Genomic DNA, 21,009 nt, shown 5'->3' with positions numbered 1-21,009 from the left:
AGACTGTAACGAAGGCAGTGTCATCATCATCACCATTATTATGACGTAGGCGCCAACTTTTTTGTTGTTATTCTTTCGGTGCAGATTTCTGCGTTGGTGTGTGTGTTACCGCACGTGGGCACTGCATTTTCGTCAAAATGGCACAGTTTAACTTCAAGAAGATTGAGGTTGTTCCAACCGCAAATGTGAGTAAGCATTAGGTTCGCATTTTGCTTATTCGACGAGTTGCTGGCATACTTCCGTCGAAGTATGAAGCACGTAAAGGGGTTGCGGGGACGGCGTCGTGATTACATTTCTCGTTTCTGTTTTCTTCCAGGATTTTATTGACATAACTCTCTCTAAGACGCAAAGGAAGACACCCACGGTAGTTCACAGGCACTACAAGATATCACGGATCCGACAGTTCTACATGCGCAAAGTGAAATTTACTCAGCAAAACTTCCATGATCGCCTGAGCAAGTTGCTTTCAGACTTTCCGAAACTTGAGGCAAGTATACGTTTTATTAATCGTCAGTAATCTTACTGGTTGCAGGGATTATAACAATGCATCCAGCGAATCTTTTCCATGTCCGGCTTTATTCCATTTCCCTGTGCTTTTTGCAGGATATTCATCCATTTTATGCTGATCTGATGAACGTCCTGTATGACAAGGACCATTACAAGCTGTCTCTCGGTCAGATAAACATTGCGCTGCACCTGATTGACAAGTATGTTGCCCATTGGATTTCTTTTTCACGTGTACGTTTACGGGGCGAACGGAAAGGTGCTCAAGCCCATTGTGAGGTATCGTCTCGCAACTTTACGTACGGTGCCGCCGCCCCGCGGCCGCTTCCGGTACTGCCCCTGAGATCATACGCGGCGAACGGCGCGTGCTTCACCAGCTTGGTGCGGCGCCTTCCGCCCAACTTGTTTGCGTGTAGTTCAGTCAAGCAGCGCTTGTAATGCGTAATTACGTTTCTAGTTGCCTTTTGCAAGCTGCCATGGCACAAGTTAATAATTTAATTTCCACCTGTGTGTGTGTGGAGCTCACAGCACAAGGAGAAAACATATGGCAACAAGTTAATAATGTAATTTCCACCTGTGTGTGTGGAGCTCACAGTACGAGCAGAAAACATAAAATCAGTCTAATCTTCTGTACTCAGCTGTGTTCGAAATGTGCGTTTAAAGGCGAGAAGAAGACTATAAGTCAATATTTCTGTAACAGCAAATCGGTTACTGGCCATGAGAAGCATCGCGATAAAATCTGGTCAACGAAGAAACACCCCGTTAATGACAGTACAAGCAGTGCAGTTGTCTTGTTATTTCTGAATTCATTCATGGGTCTCGTTTTTCCACATAACCAAGGTTCGCATTGGAAAGCCTGTGACCAAGGCTATGGCAGTCTGCAGTGCGCATTTCTGCTGTGAGAAGTTATATTGATTGACGTAAGTTGTGAACCATCCGGGACGGTAACATTTTTGATAGGTTACCTCTCCACAGCACACTTATAGAAATTAAAAACGTTTGTTGCCTACCCGATTCAATGTATGCAGTGTCTGCAATCAGCAGCTGCCAGATGCATACTAAATTTGGAGCTTGTACTAAGCTTTACACTTGGTGACGTGTAGCTACATCATGCACCAACAGCCCCTTTACAGCATCTGAAAAAAATTCCGCAAGTTCATCAACTTGCAAGCTGTATGGGCAAAATGTCATGCTTCCCTCTTGTGAGCGTTTTTGCTGTTGAATGCGAGCAAAAGTAGACATACATGCTTATAAACAATTATTACGATTGGAAATTGAAATATTAAGAAGGAGAAAAAAATACAGGACCGTGAAAACCGAAACAAATTTTAATATGTGGAAACTGAAACTAACATTTTCTGTTTCGGTTGCACAGGGAGTTTTAAATTTGGGTTTATCTCTCAAATGGATTGAGTTAAAAACAATTGTTTTGCTAATCATTCAGAACTTATTGATAATTTAATAAAATAAAATTTGAAAAAATAATTTTTTTTTTTTTTTTTCACAAGTTTTCAAAGTGGCCTCCTACCTTAGTTCAGTAATGTGCTTCAAAAGTAATTTAATACTGACCTATAGTGCACATTGCTGTCTGATTCATGTTTTTGACACATTTAACTGTTCTCTTATTTCCAGTGTTGCCAGAGACTATGTCCGGCTGCTGAAGTATGGTGACTCTCTGTATAGGTGCAAGCAACTCAAAAGGGCTGCATTGGGCAGGTAAGTGCACACTAATTGGACTGGCTAGTATTACCATATGAAGGTCATTAGAATCTAAAGCCACTTCTGTTTCTTAAACAGGGAAAGAAATTACAGCCATGCAGCTGCAACAAGATACTATAAGCCTCTATAAACTGTCCCATTTCTGTTTATCACAGTGTGGTCACTGAAATGAAGATAGCATTGTTTGATTTTCGCACTCAAGCTTAGCACACTGTTTTTCACTGTGAACTGTACGGCATGCTAGGAATAGAAATTGCTTGCTAAAGAAGTGCAGAAATTGTGAGGAAATTGCCAGTGCAAGCGTAAGCATTCTTTCATAGTTCCTATCTCTCAACGGTAGGGTCCCGCAACTTCTTTCTGTGCACTGGTGGTCTGTCAGAAGGTTGAATGGGGATTGCAGGCGAGAAGTGTCTCTGAAAGCAACCTAAAGGTAACACTCACTCACTGAAGGTAGGAAACCATTCCAGTGAAGTTGAATACATAGTGTAAGCATTACCATATCGCATCATTTGATGTCACCTTCCGGCTCAATTGATGGCTGATTTTGCTGCTGTTAATTAGTATCAGAAACATCGGATAATGGAACCTAAAAAGGAACACACTCCAGTGTATATGTTAGTATGTTAGTAATTGATTTCAATGTTGTGAACTGTAAAGAAAAATTCTAGGGGGCACTTTGGATCACTGAACTGCGATGAGGCGAAAGCCTCTATCGTGCGGTGGTCCGAAGCCCTCCACTACGGCATCCTTTTTCTTTGTTTTCACTCTCACCTTTGTGATGACACTATAGCGTACGCTACCAGCCAACATATAATGCCTTGCTTTAACCGAGCCGTATGAACGTGCCTGCATGGCCTAGGGATAATGTGAATGCAAGGGTCTTGGCAGGCTGATTCTGATATCACCCTCCCATATGAAAGGATAGGCCCGACTTGGCAGCTCCTGCCAAACGTAATGTCAGGAAGCCCTACATCCAGTTAGTGCTCGGCCATGTCAGCTGCCAGCTACCGCCTCCTACCTAACGAAAGCATTATGGACGGACAGACACGATCTGTGAGCATGAAGCATTAATGGCTGTCGCCTTAAAACAAAAAGTATTGAGAAACAAAGTCTTACGAAGTGGATTAGAAGAGTTGTTTCGGCATTCAAAAACCCAGCGTTAATCCATTGTGCTGCAGAACCAACGAGAGCGGCAGGCTTTAATTAAAGTCTTTGTGTTAACAATATTTCTGCAATTTTTCTCCAGGTGACGCTGCTTGGAGGAACACACACACACACACAAAAAATTGATGGCCAGAAGGGCAACAAAGACTCACAGTGCTGTGGGAGTTGCCTAAGAATGCTTGTACACACCTGCATTTGTTGTGTGATAAATGAATTAAGGTGCCAAATGTCCTGTGCACCCTCATGCAAAAAGGCCTTCTTATCAGAGTTGGTGGCATGCAACTCGGTACGCAGTTGCGTCTTGCCTTGTGTGCGACGAGAAACGAATGCTTTCAACACTGTAATGTGGTCTGCGTTTAGGTGTCGTTTTTAACCACTTTTTGTTTTTTCATGCAGGATGGCAACCATCATGAAACGGCAGAGCCAAAGTTTGCAGTACCTGGAGCAGGTGCGGCAGCACCTGTCCCGTCTCCCTTCCATCGACCCCAACACCAGGACGCTGCTGATATGTGGGTTCCCCAATGTTGGCAAGTCGAGCTTCATCAACAAGGTGTGCTTCCTAGTGAACGACAGTCGATGCTCCTGTTCACTCTTTATTGATGTTGTCCTTCGGGTATATGATGTTTATGTTGAAGGATTTTAGTGGTTGTGGTGAATGCAGGCTGTATATGCATACGTACAAAAAAAAAAAGCACCTTCTCAAAACAGGCCTTTACAATAGAGTAAACAAGGTGCATTTCTTCTATGCATACTCTGCATTAGAACATGCAGTGGTGTCCCTAACCTGTCTCACCCTGCTTTCTGGACAGATCACGCGGGCTGATGTAGAGGTGCAGCCTTATGCCTTTACGACCAAGTCGCTGTATGTGGGTCACACGGACTACAAGTACATCCGATGGCAGGTGATTGATACACCTGGTATCCTTGACCACCCCTTGGAAGACCGCAACACCATTGAAATGCAAGCCATCACAGCTCTTGCCCATATACGTGCCTGTGTCCTCTATCTCATGGATCTCTCCGAACAGTGTGGGCACACCCTTGAGGAGCAGGTAAGCGTGATGCCACTGTGGCTCTTATGGGAGTGCTTTGTAGTGACTGTGGATGATTTGCTGCAGCTCTGATGCATAGTTTTCTAAGTGGATTGAGTTTTTGTCGGCTCCTATTTATTTACTTACTCACAGCGCCAAGCCGCATTACAGTGTGTGTGTGTGTGTGTGTGGGGGGGTATACATAAAAAACAAACATAACGTAAAAAACAAACGGAAACAAGTGAAAATCGCAGCAAAACAAAGACAAAATAAAAGAGATGAAAATTTTTACAGCACCGCAAAACTGAAATGGTTATCATAAGGCAGAAAAGACAACATCATTGGACATAATACAAGCAATGTCTGAAAGCAGTTTGTTTCAGTCGCGTATTGTTTTGAGAAAAAAAAGACAATCAAAATACAGTAAAACCTTGTACAAGAGACACTCAAGGGAGCCGAAAAACATGTCTCTTGTAAGCAAGGTCTCTTGTAACCAAAATTTCTAAAATCACTGTATTGATCAGTTTACTGCACATCAGTATATAAATGCATTCACATGCATTAACAGGAAATTGTTCAGGAAAGCTTAAACAAGTTATTCATACTAGTAGTATGTATTTTTGTGAGTGCAGAGTGTATTCCTTCTCAAATTCTGGAGGTAAAGCACTTCACTTTGCAAGCCTTCCTGTTGCTCTAATACCTTTGACGCACGCTTACATGCTCGTCAACCTTAGATGCTTACATGTTCGTCACCCTCAGATGATTCACAAAGAGAAAGACATCAGGATTTTAAGCTTTCACTTTGTGATCAATTTTTAACAGTGAAGAGTTAAAAATGCTGGATGTCATTCATGCATTTTGATTTGCTTCGTAGGTAACAGTAATGCGATGCCGTTTTGACTTTCCAATCATGGGGAAGCGCTCCTCAGTTCCTGACATACATAACAAAAAGAACGCTGATATGGAACAGAATTTAGCTAAGATAATCTGAAGTGCATCATGTAAGAGTTGGTACGCTTCAGCTGCATTGCATGAGCACTTGGCTGTCTCTCTTCTAAATAGTGAAGAATTTACTCCACGGACCTGAAAAAGTTGTCCTTAGTAACCGAGTGTCTCTTGTAACCATGTTTCTTGTATGCAGTGTTGTTAACATGGCAGACATAGGAAAACTAACCAAACCATTTTCAAATGTCTCTTATAACCGAGTGTCTCTTGTAACGAGATTTAACAGTTTTTGAGGCAATATCTCATACTTTAAAACTGTGGCCTACGTGGTCAGAAATATAATGAGGTGCCAGTATATATTTCGCTCTTTCAGTGCCAACAGAACAATGATAAATCGCGTGAAAAAACTTGAATCGCAACTTGCGTCGACGGATTTCCAAATGCTCTCATTGCAGCCTTTCTTTCAAAGTCTCAGCAGAGATATCTTTTCTATAAATATCTGACACAAACCGAGCAGCTCAATTCTGAACCCTTTCTAATTTTGCTTTGTCTCGCACCGCTAGAAGATACCAAATTGTGCAGGCATATTCAAGGATTGACCTAACATTGGCCTTGTACAATATCGATGGGAAACGGAAGGGAGGTGTTAATACTCTGTGTTTTGTATTTTCGCAAAAGTCATTTGAAAAACCCTGGAAAGCTGCTTGTTTCCTTCAGATCCTTCAGGCTCCAGGAAAATTTTTAGGGTGTGTTGAAAAAAATATATTTGAAGTGTTCACACAGTATAAAGGGTGCTCAGTAGAAGTGGCCTTGGATGGGTATGATCAAGCACAGTGGGACTTGGACAGACTGGCTGTTGCAAGTTCTTTGCTGAAATGCCGAACGTGGCTTACTAACGGTTTCTTCAGTAAGGAATTTTTTGACTACCTAATCCACCACATCCTGGAATATATTGGACTTTAAGGAGCAGTTCGATGCATAAAGGATGGCAACAAATAAGCTTATCTGTAACCCAGAAATGTGAATATCAAAGAAAACCAAACAAAGATTGAGGGGGAGGGGTGGGGGGGGGGGGTCAGTTCGTTGGCCAGCATTTTGACAAGAGAACTTGTTTCGTCTGGGCATTCGTTCCAGGTCGAAATGTTGGTTTGTGAACTGAGGCCCCTTAACTAGCTGTGTTCAGTTTTGATTGATACTCTGTAGTTATCCTCTTCTCCTCGCTCAACCCTGTATCCAGAAATGCAAATGTGATGTTCCCACACTAGCCGTGTGCTTCCTGCAGCAATGTGTTGCGCACTGACATACTAGCAGCACATTGTTCGCTTGGTGTCGTTAGGCCTAGCTCACTTTGTTTTGAAGCCGTAGCAGACGATGCTCTGAGGGAAGCTACCGCCAGTCATAAGGGGTTGAATTCAGTCTCCGGCATATTATAAATGCAATAATACTTCAATTAAAATCGGGGCACATTTGATTTGTGAGTCACCTTCAGTAGTGAAGCAGGCCGTGCGAGAGTCACTGCAGCCCGTAGGTCAGGTAAGCCAGCTTCACCACAGGACACTTTGTGCACCACATGCTGGTTTTTCTGCATGAGAGAAATGTTCCATTGAAAGTAAACGTGCCAGGCCAAAGGCCACCCTTGGGATATGAGGAGCCTGCGGGAGTGACCTTTGTACTTGTGACCGTAGAGCCTGGACAGCAAATTGGCATACTTGCTTTTTGGTGCCTCCACCGTGCAAGAAGGCAGTGGCGACCCGTTACGAAAGGCAAAGCCACCATCATCACAGCAAGCAGACGCTCTACCGCGCTTGTTCACAACACCGTATTTACCCGAGTTTACAGTCCCTATCTTTACAACCACTTAAAGAACACATGCGGAATTAAAACACCTTGTCTTTGTTTTCTGCATAGTAACTTGATGAACTTGTAAAATCTAAGTGCTTGCTCAACCAATCAGCGAAGCAGCGCCCAAGCGACAAGGAAATGCCTTATCCGTTAACGAACTTCACCATTGTGTGTCGTTCACATCGGTGCCAAAACGCTGATTATTTAAGCGGATTAAATTATTAGGTGCTACGATTTCATCATTATGATTAGGCTTTGGGGCATCGGGAAGGTGTAAAGAATCTAGAGGTCGGCTGGAATTAGTGGTTTGGAGAACGTCATGGCGCCCCTTTATGAGAGGTGCGGTGGGTAGTTCAGTATATTGAATGTTTCGCATAATGGGAATCTGATGAATGTGAATAATGCTGCTCTAAATTTTCACGATATTTTCAAGGTGACAGTTCAGTTGTGACAGTTCAGTATAATCAACAGTTCTGCACATCCGAGTAAAATACATTCAACATCGAATCTGTGAGGATGGGTCATTGGAGGGAAGAATGGAGTGTTGGGAGATGTGGCACCACGTTGACTACTTGTTCAGCAATAATTGAAGCAGAGAAGAAGGCTAAGGTGCTGTGCTGATTGTCTCGCTCTGAGTAGGTGTTGAACCAGATGAAATGAGGAAGGTAAGTGCAAGTAAAGGCCATGCATGGCCTGCCACTTTTTTTTTTTATTTACTGCAGGTGGGGGGGGGGGTTCTTGTGTCCATGTTGTATATTCTTGACCTTTCTTTATTTAAGTCTGACAAAACATGTCCAAGGCAAGAGTTCTCACAGTATCATGCATACATAATGAAGTGGAGGAGGCCACAGGCTGCCAGTCCTCTAGGTGTATAAGACTTGCTCTGTTTCAAAAGTAGTATGCTCTTGACTTGGCTATCATTTCGTCTTTGTCACTGTATTGTTCAATGTCCAGTATTTCTGGAAAAATAAAAAATAAAATGCTGTTAGTCACTGCTTTTAGACTTGTTTTGCCCGAGTACCTGACTGGTCAGTTGGGCAGTAACTTGATCACACAGTTTTGCATCCAAATGGTGGCAGTGTTGTTTTGTTTGTTTGGCTTTGTGCTGCTTTGGACAAGTCTGGTGCAGACTGCACACGCGAGAGGTGCCCATAATCAAGATTTTTATTATTTATTTCAGATGAAACTTCTGTTCAATATCAAGCCGCTGTTTGTGAACAAGGTGAGTGAGCTTTCTTTCCTGGGCACTTTTTCTTTTTAATATTATGAGCTGTGTCCTTGTGTAATGTGGCTTTATAATGGTTTCATTTTCAGCCATTCCTGGTGGTGGTCAATAAAGTGGACATCATCAGACCTGCTGACCTTTCTCCTGAAGGCAAGGTCAGTGCCCTTGCTATACTAGATGCTTGGCTTGTTTTTGTTTTTTAATCAACTGTGAAATTGACCAATCTGGTTTTGGGGTGCTTTTGTTAAAGAGGGATGCTAAACTTGGTAGGCAACTTCGTTATTTACGAATAGATCATAATCAAATTTTCACATTTTGTATACCTTGACATGCTAATTTTAAAAGTGCAGTTGTTTTTTTTTATTGGACAAGTAGTTTCTGAAATACAAAAAAAAAAAAACACCAGTAGAATCTGGGTTTTTGTTTGGACAAAAGTTAACGTCTAAACAGGAAACCTTAACACAATTGTTAGAACATGAAAACAAATTAGAATGCTTGAGGTGTGTAATAAGGTATAAGTCACAGTTCTAGATCAATTTGAACTAGAGTTAGAGCTCATTAAAGTGGCTGGAGAAAAGTGCCTTCTTTGCATTTTGAATGCATGACCCGTTTAATAAAAGTTTCCGAAACAAGTAATGCATTAAAAATGGGCGTATCACATATTGCATGCATTTATATTTTTGGCAAAAAGGAAGATCATGTTGATAGCTAAAATGTAACAGATGCTATATTCCCTGCAAAATTGCAAATTTGTCAAAACTTCTGTTTTGATAACGCAAGTAAAAACACTTAAAACGTCTTCGTGGGAAAAACGAGCGAAAGAAAAAAACCTCAAGGAAATGCACCAGGCGCATAATTTAGATGCATCCCGTCTTTATGCTTCTTGATGAGCTTCCTCATGCTCAGAGATTCACACACTTTTCTGTCGCCCACAACGTGAGTGTCTTTCCTCGTATGGCTGGACTCTACATCAAGCATGCTGTCAGGGGAAGCGATCTTGCGCGCCCCTTTGTTGCCGATGGCATCAGTGGCGCAGCTGAACTCGACACTGCCTATGCTGTCAAAGGAAGCGATCTTGTGCACTTGTGTGTCGATAGCTTCGATGTTTACTTGGCCGCAGCATCACCACCGAGATGGCCAGTGTCGCTGCGCATGATGTTAGGGGAAGCATCTGCTATCACAGTGTTGTTATTGAGTGGTCTCTGAGCCTAATTGTCCAACACATGTTCCCGCATTATGGTAGCAACATCATTGTGCTTCCTGTTCCTACCTTTCTTCGGTGAACGGCCAAAGGATGCTTAGCTTGGGTATCTTTTGCACTGTGGTTATGTAGACATAGCTGATATATATATCTCATCCTGCTATGGCTGGCTCGCTTGAATGCCTCAAGGATACTTAATTACTTAAATAAAAAAAACCTAATAAAAATAAAAAAGCTAAATGAGGTCTGAACATGCTAGCGCACCTGTGTCTCGTTTAGCTTAGCCATAAAAACCTGGCACCACTTTTGTGTCTTTCATGTGGGGGAATGTTTTGCTAAAGGACTCGGTAGCTCAGCTTTGTTTTGGTACTTTGGGTTTGTTGTCCTAGAGTGAGGTAGCTCAGCTTTAGTTGCAGAAACAGGTTCAGATGTTAGAAATAGAAATAAGTGGGCAGACATCTTTCTTCTTCATTTTTTTTTTTTTAAGAGTAGGGCTGCAGTTCCTCCTGTGAGGAAATGTGCAGCTCACGTGAATCCCTGAAGTTTTTAAACCATATATGCTACTTTTGTAAAATAAAGCATTCCTTGTGTACATACAATTGTTGTTTATTTTTTTCCTGGTACATGCCTGAAGAGGCACATGCAGTAAAAATAGTGCATGAAAAATTGCACATACATGCTATTAGGCTAATGTTTGTGGTTTCCTTGGGTTGAAGAAATGTCTCGTGCGTAAGGAAAGAAAATCCAACTTTCAGAAAATGAGAAAAAAAAAAAGGAAAGTGGTTAAGCAATTTCAGACCGGAATACTTGAGATGGAGCCATCTCTGCAGGCTCTGTTTTCCAGGCTTGCCGAGGAGTCGATCCCAGTGCTGGAGATGAGCACAGTGACAGAAGAGGGTGTGGTTGAGGTGCGGAACGAGGCCTGTGACCGCCTTTTGGCTCACCGCTTGGAGGTGAAGATGCGCGGCAAGAAAGTGGAGGGCATACTCAATCGCCTGCATGTTGCAATTCCCACTCCCCGAGATTCCAAGGTGGGTGTTATGCTGGATAAATTTTGTTCTGGTTTGTGAAGAAAGTTTTTGAGCAAAAAAATCTTATCAAGAGATGTTAGCTCTAGGATAAAACAGAATACTTGAGCGTTTTTCTCTCCTTATTCCCAGCAGGCAGCAATTCTGTAAATAAAGTTTACAAAAGGCTGTTATGGAATATAGCGAAAAGCTTGACGGCACCTTACAGTTCTTGTGCAAAAAATGGAAACTGCGCTTTTCTGTCAGTTTGGTCTTCCTGTACTGGAACTGCGGACTAAGGGTATATTTGGGCTTTCATTCCTTGGGCTAAGCGTGGACGCCTTTTGTGAACACGTCACTCTGCCGATGGCCTCCTGATTTAGCCCTAATTTTATTTTACACTAATTTGTGCGCCTGCAAACGTGCTATCAGAATACAGTGGCCGACTGTTTTTTCGGACTTGGCAAGACCTGGGAAATGGTCCGAATAATCAAACAGTCCGAAAAATCCGAGAATTTAAAAAAAAAAAACAGCTTTAAAACTAAGTTCATTGCTCCCCATGTTTCATTTATATGTCGAACCAGGGAGTTATAGCATAGCGCGATCTGCTACTGTGATCGTCGGCTTCTGCCCATGTGCACACACTCACGTGATCCAATATGGCGGGCACGGCCGCCAGGGCGCTCGCGCTGGCTGGTGCAGATGCGGCAGATGTGTGCACCTGCTATAGCTCTAACTGCTGTAACCCTCCACTTAGAACATCTTGGCCAGTAATGCTTTCGTCAAGTTCATGCCACTTCACTACATACTGCGACGCAGTCGATCATGCCGCAAACAAATGCACACGCCGCGTGAAGCAGTAACATTTAGTTTCCATGATTGACGAATAGCCAAGGCCGCAAGATGGAACTCACTGGAAAAAAGTGAGTGGAATGAGAGCCCTCATGAATCGGGAATGCACTGGACAACCCCCCTTCTCCCAAAGGGTGGCGGCGGGCGGCAGCGGAGCGAGCCGCGGCAGATGGTGCTCATGTTTCATTTTCAATTCGATTGTGCACTTTTTGTAGACTGCCACGATGAAAGGTCAAGCATTCACTTATTGTTACTGCTTCAAATGGCTATGGTGAACAAAAAGCCAAGTTAGTCCGTCCAAATGACTGCTTCACCTAGCTTTCACGGCCGCACAAAACCTATTGTTGCGAAAATGATGCCTGCTCGCGTCCAAGTGATGCCGAAAAACGAGCCTTCGGCCAAAAAACTATCTCCGCAGTATTGCTTGCGCCAAATTTGGTCTGAAAAATCAAACTTTTTGACACTATAGTGTCCGAAATATCAGTCATGAAAACGTACACGCTCCTATGGGCCACGTGATGGTTCCTGAATAAAGTATTAAGTATTGCGCAAGTCCGAGTTATTGGAGTCCGAAAAATCGGTCAGCTACTGATCAAAAGTAGTGTGGAACATATTAGATAGTTTGCCTGGCTTCATTAGAGTAAGAATGTTCTCAATTTGTGTAGTCACCAGAGCTTGATAGGGTAGAGCAAACTTGTATGAGTGGGCTTTCTAGAATTGCGGAATGGAATGTGGTGCGAGTACAAATTATAATTATGTCTCCAGGAAAGGCCACCCTTCATCCCTGAAGCTGCGCTTCAGAAGAAAATGGAGGCTGACAGTGCCAAAAAGAAACTGGTAGGTTTGTCTGCTCAACTGTGCAGGTACTCAAGGTGCTGCATGTCTCTGCTTCTTGAGTGAACATTTCTCTCCTTGCTGACCCTTTTTTATCTTGCCTGTTTCCTAGGAGCGTGACATTGAATCCGAACTTGGGGATGACTATATTCTGGACCTGAAGAGTGAGTTGAAGATTCTGTGTTTTAGGGCGTGGCAGTGAAATTCACAAGTTTGCTGAATCGTGGCTGGTTCCTTGTTCTTTCTTTTAGAGAACTATGATCTTCCGGAAGACGAAAAGTATGATGTTATTCCTGAGATCTGGGAGGGGCGCAACATTGCGGATTACATCGACCCAGAAATTTTCGAGGTATGGAAACACTTGAACCATATTGGCAAAAGGTTTATTTCTAGGTCTTTCTGACATGTTGTTCCTAGTGATAGGCCTGTGTGTATTTCAAATGGAACCATTGAAGTTTTTTGTAGTTGACGCTCAAGGCATTACTTCAAACATGAAGACTGTACAGCTGAAATAATGCGAGGTGATTCCTTTCACTGGCTACGTTCGATTATAGATTCATGTTTTTGTATTGCTTTATATGGCACCATTGCTACAAGCTTGCTAAAAGAAATAAAATTTTTGGGAAAGGGTGAATAGCTGAACATCATGAATGATGAGTTGAATATTGTGAGCTCTATTTACAGTTTGAAACTATTTGGGGCTATGTAATGCACCAGAAATTTTGTTAAATTTTATGTGAATGCTGTTGAAATATATAGGTACTGTATACAGACTGTCTAAAAATTCTATAGTATTTACGTACGTTTTATACGCCTTTATTAGGCACTTTTCCAGACAACCCATTTTATGCCTAGCCACCCACATATAGAGCTGATGTAAAAACTTGTTAGTTGCCACATTGCCAGTGCCTGTCCTTGAGCAAAGAAAAGTTTCTCTTGCACCTGTTTCGACAAGCATCCTGGCATATATTGAGCTTTTTTATTGTTTAACAACTAAATTCCAGATTACATTATTCAATTTGAACGTGTCGACTATCCTGACGTAGATGTAGTATTCAGTATTCGTTTTTAATGATAAAATATGTGGAGAGAAGCTAGTTCCAAAGCTGAAATTGTGCAAAAATATTAAGTTTGCAGGGAACATAGTATAGTAAGCCTACCATAACATTAATTAAATTGGTTCACAGGAAAGAAAAGGCTCAGTATTTGTCACACTTGTTCTGAACCACGTAGCAAGGGAAGGGAGGAAGGTGGGAGTGAAAGTGGAAAGACAGAAAGGGAAGTCATAGTGGAGGGCTGTGAGGTAATTTCGACCACCTGGGGATCTTTAACATGCACTGACATCGCACAGCACATTCTTCATACCAGTTCTGCACAGAAGGAACAAAAACAAAACACCAAAGGTCGATTAGGAAATCCATCCATTTTCCAAAATATTTTGGCACCGAGCCACTCCGAACTGGGTTGAAACAGGACTGAACGTAACAGCAGAGCCGAACTGAGAACTGAATTTGAAATGCAAACCTGAGTCGAACCGTGAAAAATTCCAGCTCGACACCCGTTGAGATTAAATCCCGAGGGAGGCGATTTGAAAATTAGCTCCTGTCTTTTACGAATCCCTGAACTTTCTGATTTCACATTGTCTGTGCATTTGTTTGGCAACATTTTCTCTTTCTTTTAGAATGTATTTTTTGCGGTAAATTTTGTTTTTCTCTCTGCAGAAACTGAAGCAGCTGGAGGCTGAGGAAGAGCTGCGGGAGCAGGCCGGATTTTATGACTTCCCTGAGAGTGAGGAAGATGATGAAATGAAGGAAATCAGAGGTCTTGCTCGGCAGTAAGTATATTGTTGCGATTTTATGACTACTCATTTGTGGTTCCTTCTGTGGGATTGCTGCACTTCACTTGAACACACACCAGAAACTGCATGACTGACCCTTTTTATTATGTGGTACCTTAAAAAAAAATGCTCTGACTTGTGGGATGGCTGTGTTTGTCACTATTGTTCATTTAGTAATACAGTTCTGATGGTTATTGTGAGTAGCAGCACAGGCTTTTAAATATGAATCTTGGCTACACATACAGTTAAACCCGGTTGTAACGAAATTGAAAATGTCTGCGACTTTTTGGTACTTCCAGGTTTTCATTAATGTGTTTTTTTTGGTGGCGGCAGTAGTGAGGAAAACATTTTCATGAAAGCCGGAAAAAAAAGTTATGATGCTGCCATTCTTTGGGAGGCCTTCTGGCTGCTGGTCGTGGCCTCTAGGTTATGCTTCAAAAGGAACGGAGACTAGGGACCGAACCCACGAAAGCATTTCCTTTGGAAACAATTCGCTTTACCACTACATCACTTTTACATAGGCATGGGTTTGAGCATTTATTTATTGATTTACTCTATAATTTTGTTTGACAAGAACAGAATATTTAGTTTTTTAAAGAGGTTTCCTTTAGATGCATGATATTCGTAGGTTGCCATCATATTTAATAGAGAAATATCGAGAATAATCGCAATGTTGTGCAAAAAGTTTGTTATAGCTCATATTGCTCATGACATTTACAGTATGTACATGACTGTACATACTTTATCTTATGGTTTGTTTGGCTAAGAAAGGAATGCTACTAAGTGGGGCTCACTTGTGCACTTTCACTTGATTGGCAGCTCCAGTGACGTGTACAAACACTGTTGTCCCACTCCTGCAAAATGAAATGAAATGTAGCTAAGAAATTGTTGCCATAGCGGGTTTGTTGTGTAAAGGCCGATTTCATTGCATGTAGTCGCCAATTTTTCGAGTTCTCAAGGGGCCCAGAAGGCGTCCAGAAAACAAGGCAGTCAGAAAAAAAGAATATAGTAAAAGCATCACTTTATTTACCGAGGGGCTTGAAAAACTGGTCAATCAGTTTTTGCAGGAAAGCCCAAAGAAATCGGAGTTAGATCGATGTTCAAAGAGGTGCCGGACACTGGCAGACTAGTTCAGGCAGAGCCTCGCTGCTTCTGTGTGATTGCACATAGCGTGTTTGTTTCTTTTTTAACTCTGCGGAAAAAAAAAAAAGCCTGGCCATGGTGGCTGTCTCCGCAGGAGCAGTGGTTGGTTTCGAAACAAAAAGTGCAATGCTGCATGCCACAAGCTCCACAAGTCTGGAGTTGGAATGCAAAGCTTTCTTGGAGATTGTGGTAGTTGACCAAGATACTTTGTTGGGCGAGTTGGTACTTATTCATTATTCATATAAACAGCGCGAACACGAAAACAAGGGACAAGAAACAAGAAGCCACAGTACACCGTGTTCGCGCTGTTTATATGAATAATGTGGTAGTTGAGACGCCCGGTGTACTGTAAATGAAGTAAAGCTAGTAGTATCTGTTGTCAGTTGGCAGCAGGCGGTTTTCTGCGACGTGAAATTTTTTTGTTTTTTTTTGCTTTTATGCTCGTGCATTGTCATCTGCAAGCAGACTCATGCCGTCGTGATGCACTAGCAAGAGAGCCTGTGGCAGCAGTGGCTTTCTCGTTCGCAGCTACATGCAAGCCGTTGCGTATAGTCACGCGTGATAGAAACGCGCTCCTGCTGACTGGCCCATCCTCCATCGGGCAAAGCTCAGACTCCGCATCACGTAAGACGGGACAGAGGCAAGGAGACAGCACTGGGGAAGGGGACAACTAACATTGCTCTGTATGCTCATGTTGCTGCCACCCACGCACTTTGTAAGTGTTTGCAAATCACGCACATTTTATCCTTATAAGCAAAGTATGACTTCATTAAATGTTAGTTGTCAGTCTTACAATAAATGTTAGTTGGCAGTCCTTGCCATGTCTAATCAACTGGCCTACAACTGTGCTCTTTTAAACTCCGTCAGATGCTGGCGCGATGGAGAATAGAAAAATTGGCTCCTGGAATGAGGCCTGACAGGCATGTGACGACTTGCAGCAAATTGCAACTTGCAGGAGTGTGGAGCTCCGAGCTAGTGGTGTCTGCTATCGAGAGTATTTCTTTCAAACTACAATTACTGCCTAGCAAATAACTTAAAATTTTTTGGAGTGTTTCTTAATGTTTAGCTAACACTCTGAGATGTTTTATAGCAAAAATTGTCTTCTAAAACACTTTTTGATGGCCTGGTAGGTTGATAGAGGTACTGTTTAGAGTTCAAAAACAGTACTGAAAAACCAGAAATCTTTCCTGGGGTGTTTACTTTCCAGGTAGTATTCTGAGGTGCTTTAGAGCAAGCTTCACGGTCAGATAGGTTACACTACCATTGAAATCTAAACTGGAATCGTGCAGTTCTTTGTTGCATGGATGTTGTGAGCTTGAATCAAGTGGTACGAAAGCTTCGTCCGGCAAGCAATAAATGTGGTTTTGCCTCTGAAAAAAAATCAACTTACCCACCAAGAGCCAAGAAACTCGCTTTTATTGCGAACAAAAATTGTATGGAGTTGTCCTCGGTGTTCATTTAAAGGTTGCAAGTGTTAGATGTGCGATGGACCATTTGTTGTATTTAAATTATTCAAATGCTTCACCGACATCATGACCTGATGATGCAAACAAGGGATGGTTGTAGTGAGTGTCTCCTAGTAAAAGATTAAGTTCACTCGTGGTACTTCCTGCACTGCTACATAATATAGTTTTTCACTGAGGAGGTGACATGGTTTAGTGAGCTGCGATTGCTTTTATTTTTGGATCTGCACAGGATTCGCAAGAAGAAGGCCATTCTAGCTCTTAATGCCAAGATTGATAACACCAAGAAGCCCAAGGTTTCAAGGCCCATAATGAAGAAGGTAGGCTGTCAGGAATCTCTGTGGCCGCCTGAGGTGTGTGTGATATATTGAAATGGCTTCTTGGTTTCCGTTCCAGAGAGAACGCAGCGTCAGCAGGCTACGCTCAGAGATGTCAGACCTCGGCGTGGAGCTTGACAAGGGCCAGGTGAGTACTATATGTGAAAAACGTTTAGTACAGATGTCAAAGTACCAAGCAATCATTGTCTTCTTCAATTTTGCAGGGCAAAGGAATAAGGAATGTTTGTGTATGAAAAATGTGTGTGTAGGGGGAGAGGGGGGGGGGGGTAAATTATCAAGAATTCGTGGTCCAGGGTTTGATCCTGGGACTGCCTCCTCACCAAAGCAGTCTCTATCAATTGAGCTAACTCCGGTAGAAAAGTTGGGAATTTGTGCAGGTATAAAAATCAGTCAAAAACGAAACGGCAGATGGGCCACCAAACTCACCATATGGTTAAATAAATATCGCTGCATTCTCTAGTAAACATAAAAATGTGCGCTGAGAGAAACATTTGGGGTGCTGAACTTGCCTAAGAAAATAGCACTAGTTAGGTCACATATTTTGAACATCCAGTGAGTTTAAAATGCTCACAGTTGTGTACAAAGCGCCTTAAAGAGATAAAGCTGCTATTGGTTGGATGCACACAGCTACCATTTCACACCCATAATTTTTGCAGGAAAACTCTGCTAGGAGTATTTATTATTTTTTTATTCGTGTTGCATACCTGCCAACCCTCCCGATTTACCCAAGGGGATCTCGATTTTTGGCTGAACTTTCTGATTTTGCGACCACTACTTGTTACATCTCAAAAAGTTGCCTGTGCTCGCACAAGAACAGTTTTTGCAAAACCAGCACAACAGAATCTGTTGGTGCATCATAAACACCAGCATTACCATCATTGGCTTCACTAGCATTGTCAGCATCATCACCTATGCAGTCAGTCAAAGCCTAATGAAGCCAAAGCAGCTGTAGCTGGTTGCATTTCAGTTTTGCTGTTGCCTCTGCTTGTGTGTGTTTGGAGTTATCTAGAGCGCCTGTATGCGGGTCGCAGTGTGAAGTTAGAATTCTCGTGTGTTTGAAGCCGTGGTGCTACCAAAGCGCAGGAAGAGGTATTTACAAACGTGTTTGTGATCTTATGATTATCTGTCCTTAGTAACGTGAGAGATGCAAAATGTTATGCGGATGCGACGTCATCTTGTTTCATGGTGGCAGAGGTGGTTTGAAACTGAAATTAGAACTGAATTTCGCTCATCAGTGTGCAACACAACCCTCCAACATCTGCTGCTGGGGAAGGGCCATCAGTCGGGATCATGCTTTGAGCAAAACTACTGGGGTGGATTTTAGAATGGAAGCGCCCTCTTATTTCTCTTATTTCAACGCAGTTCTTGGTCTCCGTGATCGGCGCAGATTGCAGAAGTCATGCGCAGTTCGAAGGCAGTTCACTTTCTTGACAGGCATGTGGGACAGGTGCCACATCGCACACTGCCACATCGCAGGCGGCTGCATCTCTCAAATGCATTTTCAACCGGTCAAGTTTGGCGCTGCTTTGACCTTCTTCCGCTGGAGCATAGATGTGCCTGTATGGCGTCTCTTAATACACTGTGGAGATGTGCTGCGCTCGCTCGGAACCTCGCTGCTTTGTACCACGTAATTGCTTCGCCGGCGCTTAGTCTTTCAGTCTCACCATGGGTGAGGCATGTGCCTTTTCGAGTGCGTTAACAGACCTTCTGCTCGTATAACTATGTTTAACCAGGATAAACCTGTGCATATCTTTTTTCTTTTTTTTTTGAAGCCAGCAGAGTGTTACTGCAAGGTCCCTGCAAACTTGCAAAAGGAGTTAGGCACTCTCGAAAGCCCCCCCTCATGAAGCAATAAATACGGCATCTCCCATGTGGCAAAAACAAAATGAAAATATCCCGAAATGCTTTATCTTGCACTGATGGCAACTATGATGATGTTTGTTTGAGCTTATAATTAAAAAAACACTATTCTTTGTCGCAGCTCGGATGTTCATGGCGTTCATGTGATAATCACATCCTGAGAGGGAAATTTTTCTCCAACTCTTTCAGACGCACTTCAAGAGAGCTGCTTCAGAGGTGAGGACGCCCCGTCCTCTGAAGAGGAAGCGGGAAGACAGTGAAGGCCGTGTGCGCAGCAGTTCAAGGACTCCTAGAGATGAGTCAGGCATCCGGGATGCAAAGGTAGGTTGTACTATGCTTTGGTATGGAGGGACCTTACTAAAAGAGGCCACACCTATGGGCACAACTTTGTAGTTGGCCCTTTTTTGTCATGTGTCTCTTATGATGTTATCACTGTCTACCGGTCAAGGAGTTAGAGAATATTTTTTTTCTGTAAGTGCTGCTGTGTGATTTGTAAGTGTTCACCTGACTGATATTCTATTGCATGTGCAGATGCGGAAGAAGGTGAAGAAGCTGGGCAAGAAAGCCCAGCGATCTATGAACCGACAGGCCAGGAAAGGAGAGGGCGACCGTACCATTCCCAGCCTCAGGCCGAAGCACCTGTTGGCTGGCCGGAGGGGCGTAGGCAAGGCCGACCGCCGGTGAAGCCAGCTATAGTTGGCATGGCTACGGTGCACTGCAGATAATAAAAGATAACTGTTGCCATTTGCTGTATATCTCCCAATTTTCTTGAGAGGGGGGTAAATGTGATTGCCATTAACAGCCACTGCAATGTTTTAGCTTGTCATGCTGTATGTAGCAAGCTGTGATTGGTCGAGACCTCTATGACATCGCCCCGCCTCTGCCTATCAGAGCCCCCGCGAAAGCGGGACACGTTTTGTCCACAACAGCATTAGCCATTAAAGGCGTTCACCTTAAAAATTTCCCGAGTTATTGCAGAATCTGCACTGGAGAAATGCGTAAGCCTGAGTGTTGCTGTGTTGCCCACGAGTGATGGACACTGCCTTTACTTTCCTCTACACCAATTATAGAACGCCGGGGAACTTTGATGCGTTCAACGGAACGCTGGTTGTGTTCAACAAGGGGCACGCGCGATGTACTGTGTGCAGCACCAACGCGCAGGCTTTCGCATTTGTGCACTTCGGATTTTGCAGGGCTCTCGGTATTTTTCAGATACCAGTTGGTTGATTACCTCTCTTTAAACGCTTTATAACCATTCCCACCCATTTGTGCACGCAAATGACGGAGGAGGAGGAGAAAACTATTGTGGAGAAATTAAAGTGTTCTTTGTTCTTGGGAGGACGTGGCCATCGCTCGATGGAGCTTGACGACCTCCTTAGCCCAGGCCGTAATGGCGTGTTGCTGGCTTTCCCGCTCGCTCACGTTCAAACATTTCAAATTTCCCGCCACCGGAATTTATTCTACGTCACCGGAAGTCGAGTACCAGGTGACCCCCCCCTTGTACGTCGACATTACTCCTCCCAGCCATTTCGACATCTGATTGACTTAATTGGTTGTAATTATTTAACTAATTAACCCACATCAACGATTTTTGTTGCACACCTTTCCTTGATGCTCTATCGATGGTACCATTCTTTTTGCTATATACCATCTGTTCCTCTTTTACAGCGCCGTCAAGGTCATATCCATGTATAGGCATACAATGCTTACGCGGGATCGAATCCCGGCCTCGGCGGCCGCTTTTCGATGGAGGCGAAAAGCAAGGCGTCCGTGTGCTGTGCGATGTCAGTGCACGTTAAAGAACCCCAGGTGGTCTAAATTTCCGGAGTCCTCCACTACGGCGTCTCTCATAGCCTGAGTCGCTTTGGGACGTTAAACCCCACAAACCAACCAACCAACCAACATTAAAAAAATTTCTGAAATCACTGCCGAACCTTTTTTGATTGGTTCAGGGGAAGTATCTGTCACACTTGTTGCCGTGGACACCTGAACCGCGCCGTAAGGGAAGGGAGCAAGGTGGGGGTGAAAGTAGAAAGAGGAGCTG

The 21,009-nt window shown here is 43.2% G+C and overlaps 1 protein-coding gene across 1 annotated transcript; it reads left to right on the top strand.

Moving 5' to 3' along the window:
* Positions 1–27: 27 nt before the first annotated feature.
* Positions 28–19,709, top strand: Non1 (nucleolar GTP-binding protein 1). The gene is made up of 17 exons (XM_084606550.1): positions 28–185; positions 317–487; positions 604–707; positions 2,137–2,220; positions 3,784–3,937; positions 4,197–4,439; positions 8,386–8,427; positions 8,520–8,585; positions 10,462–10,662; positions 12,256–12,327; positions 12,437–12,488; positions 12,576–12,673; positions 14,046–14,158; positions 17,000–17,087; positions 17,164–17,232; positions 19,155–19,286; positions 19,497–19,709. The coding sequence occupies exons 1-17, from the start codon at positions 138–140 to the stop codon at positions 19,647–19,649; spliced, it is 1,890 nt and encodes a 629-aa protein (XP_084462676.1). The 5' UTR covers positions 28–137; the 3' UTR covers positions 19,650–19,709.
* Positions 19,710–21,009: the final 1,300 nt, after the last annotated feature.

This window comes from Amblyomma maculatum, chromosome 6, assembly GCF_055883805.1.
Source record: "Amblyomma maculatum isolate TAMU_Amacu chromosome 6, ASM5588380v1, whole genome shotgun sequence".
Lineage (NCBI taxonomy): Eukaryota > Metazoa > Arthropoda > Arachnida > Ixodida > Ixodidae > Amblyomma > Amblyomma maculatum.
This window is presented reverse-complemented; position numbering and strand designations above follow the sequence as displayed.

What these genes read in the sequence shown, in the direction of transcription:
- Non1 (XM_084606550.1), top strand. Translation starts at nt 138, where the DNA reads ATGGCACAGTTTAACTTCAAGAAGATTGAGGTTGTTCCAACCGCAAAT. An exon ending in ACCTTTCTCCTGAAGGCAAG is followed by an intron (nt 8,586 to 10,461) that starts GTCAGTGCCCTT and finishes CCATCTCTGCAG; the next exon opens with GCTCTGTTTTCCAGGCTTGC. An exon ending in ATCAGAGGTCTTGCTCGGCA is followed by an intron (nt 14,159 to 16,999) that starts GTAAGTATATTG and finishes GGATCTGCACAG; the next exon opens with GATTCGCAAGAAGAAGGCCA.